Source organism: Hetaerina americana, unplaced genomic scaffold, assembly GCF_022747635.1.
Source record: "Hetaerina americana unplaced genomic scaffold, ioHetAmer1.1.p SCAF_6, whole genome shotgun sequence".
Taxonomy (NCBI): domain Eukaryota; kingdom Metazoa; phylum Arthropoda; class Insecta; order Odonata; family Calopterygidae; genus Hetaerina; species Hetaerina americana.
In genome coordinates, this window is record NW_027287205.1 from 17,028,058 (window position 1) to 17,030,292 (window position 2,235).

The 2,235-nt window shown below is 39.3% G+C and overlaps 1 protein-coding gene across 1 annotated transcript; it reads left to right on the forward strand.

Moving 5' to 3' along the window:
- The first annotated feature begins 962 nt into the window (after positions 1-962).
- Positions 963-1,976, forward strand: LOC139695058 (uncharacterized protein CG1161). Its single transcript, XM_071593665.1, has one exon. The coding sequence runs from the start codon at positions 1,118-1,120 to the stop codon at positions 1,736-1,738; it is 621 nt and encodes a 206-aa protein (XP_071449766.1). The 5' UTR covers positions 963-1,117; the 3' UTR covers positions 1,739-1,976.
- Positions 1,977-2,235: the final 259 nt, after the last annotated feature.

Consider the following 2,235-nt stretch of genomic DNA (forward strand, 5'->3'; position numbering starts at 1 on the left):
GCAATACACAGAAGCTATGATCAGATCCGGGTAATTTAACATGATCGCAAATATTTCCAAGTTAAATTCCACACAAAATTTGATAAAATCAATGACTTTAAAAGGCTTACTTTTAAAGACAAAAATCCATGAACCACCATTTATGGATACCGACTGACCGTATTATGATGTCAAGCTAAAATCGCTAATATTATGCTGAACTTCATTTTTTTTGTCTATGTTTGAGACAGAATACTGTAACCAGCATTTTTTTACCGCTGTTTCCGTCTCAGGATCCTTACTTCATCAAAATATCACAATTTGGCAACATTTATTTATGTCAATATCTAGTCAGAAGGACTAAGTTTTGAAATTCTCGATTAGAAGCAGGCAACATACTTATTCAATGAACACATTTCCGTAGCGTAGTCGCTATGGGCCCTTGTTGCTGTGGTGGATACCTGCGCTTCACGATTTTTAATTTTCTGAGCTCCACTCATTAATTACGCCGTCTGCACCTCACAGAATATACGCTCTCTTCCTTCCTTGAAGACAGTAAAGGTGGTTTGGAGGGGGAAACTTTTCCTACTTTCACCATAAATATAAACATGGGCATGTGTATACATTAATGGATGAAGGTATAAGGAGATGACTAGATTAATGCGCTTCTAGAGTAATCATTATACGCAGTTACTGCAGTACACACATTGCTAACGTCCATTGGCATTAAATTATGGGACGTTAGATAATATTAATACAGAGTTCTATACAATTACTCATTCCAAAAATTATAATGTATTTTAGTCGCCAAAAAAACTAATATTTACTGCTTGAATGTAACCACGTGTATACGTATGAACACACACGTACTAATATGAATACAACACTCAAAACATGCGGGGGAAATCGGTTGCGAGTTGGCATCGAGAATCGAGTCTTCGTTCGACATTTTCCTTTCGATCACATTCTACGACCTTCATGACATTTTTCGATAGTGCTTTACGTAATGTTGTTCTTAGTTGTCTGTACCGAAAATATTGTTAGCTAGGAGACAAGTTATTTTGTGTTGTTATCGTGCCTTGTGAATGCTTCAATTTACTGACTGTAATTCTCTCCTTTGCAAATTCTCGGCTTCACGATGAGGAGCATACCAATAGTTATTACGGTGATATACTTTTTGTTCGCATTTGTCGAGGCTCAATATGAAGATGCTCGTTGTAAATGCGTTTGTCCTAATCCGTCAGTCGTGAATGGAACTCAATCCAACAGAAAGCATTACATTGGAAATGTTCCCCCAAATAAGTGTAATTGTGACAATGTGGTTCTTCCCAAGGTGGCCGATGACATTAAGGGCAAGGAACAAGAATTTTGCCCTAGATGTGAATGTATTTATGAGAGCAGGAATACGACGACGATTAAAGTGGTGGTTATTATTGTGATATGGATCATCTCGCTATTGGTAATATATATGCTGTTTCTCATTTGCTTGGATCCTTTGCTCAATAAACGCGTTAAGGGAAGCTACCAAGAGCAAACGAATGAGGAGGAAGAATCTGCTGGTGTGGTCGAAGAAACTGCGGGAGGCAGAACTTCAGGTCAAGGTTCATCTGGAACAGGAGTGCCCCCCGCCGGTCAGTCGCATCCTATGCGAGTCCGTGGCAATGTCCTAAACAGGGTTGGCCATCAGCAGGACAAGTGGAAACGCCAAGTGAGGGAGCAGAGGAAACACATCTATGACCGACACACAATGTTGAACTAAAATTGGAGTGTATTATACTGTCTTAGATTGCTGCCGTCTCTTCTGCCCTTTACTATGTTAAGCTCGACCGTTCATTTTGTGTTGACGAAGCTTTCACCGTAATGTGTGCATTTGTGGACTGAACTAAGTGTATTTATTTCGAACTTGCAAATCCTAGGAATTTACGACCCCTTCGGTCGCTTTGGATCGCGTATGTTGTTATGTAAATCTAATAAAATTTTTCTTCTTGAATTTGAAATTTTGCCGTAATGATTGTAATGTAATTCATCCCATGACTTAAAAATGTAGCGGTAGTAATGCCATCCAAAACCCAACTTTAATGGTGGACTACCTTTACGTGTGAGCACACTACCGTTGTGTTTACATGTACTAACTCTTGACGCTACCCTACTTAAAGTCTTTGGATTGGTTAACTGATTCCGTCGAACAAATGGTTGGATTGCTCGTTACGTAATCCATCCGTCACCTCGAAATTCATGTGGAGTTACTCTGCCATT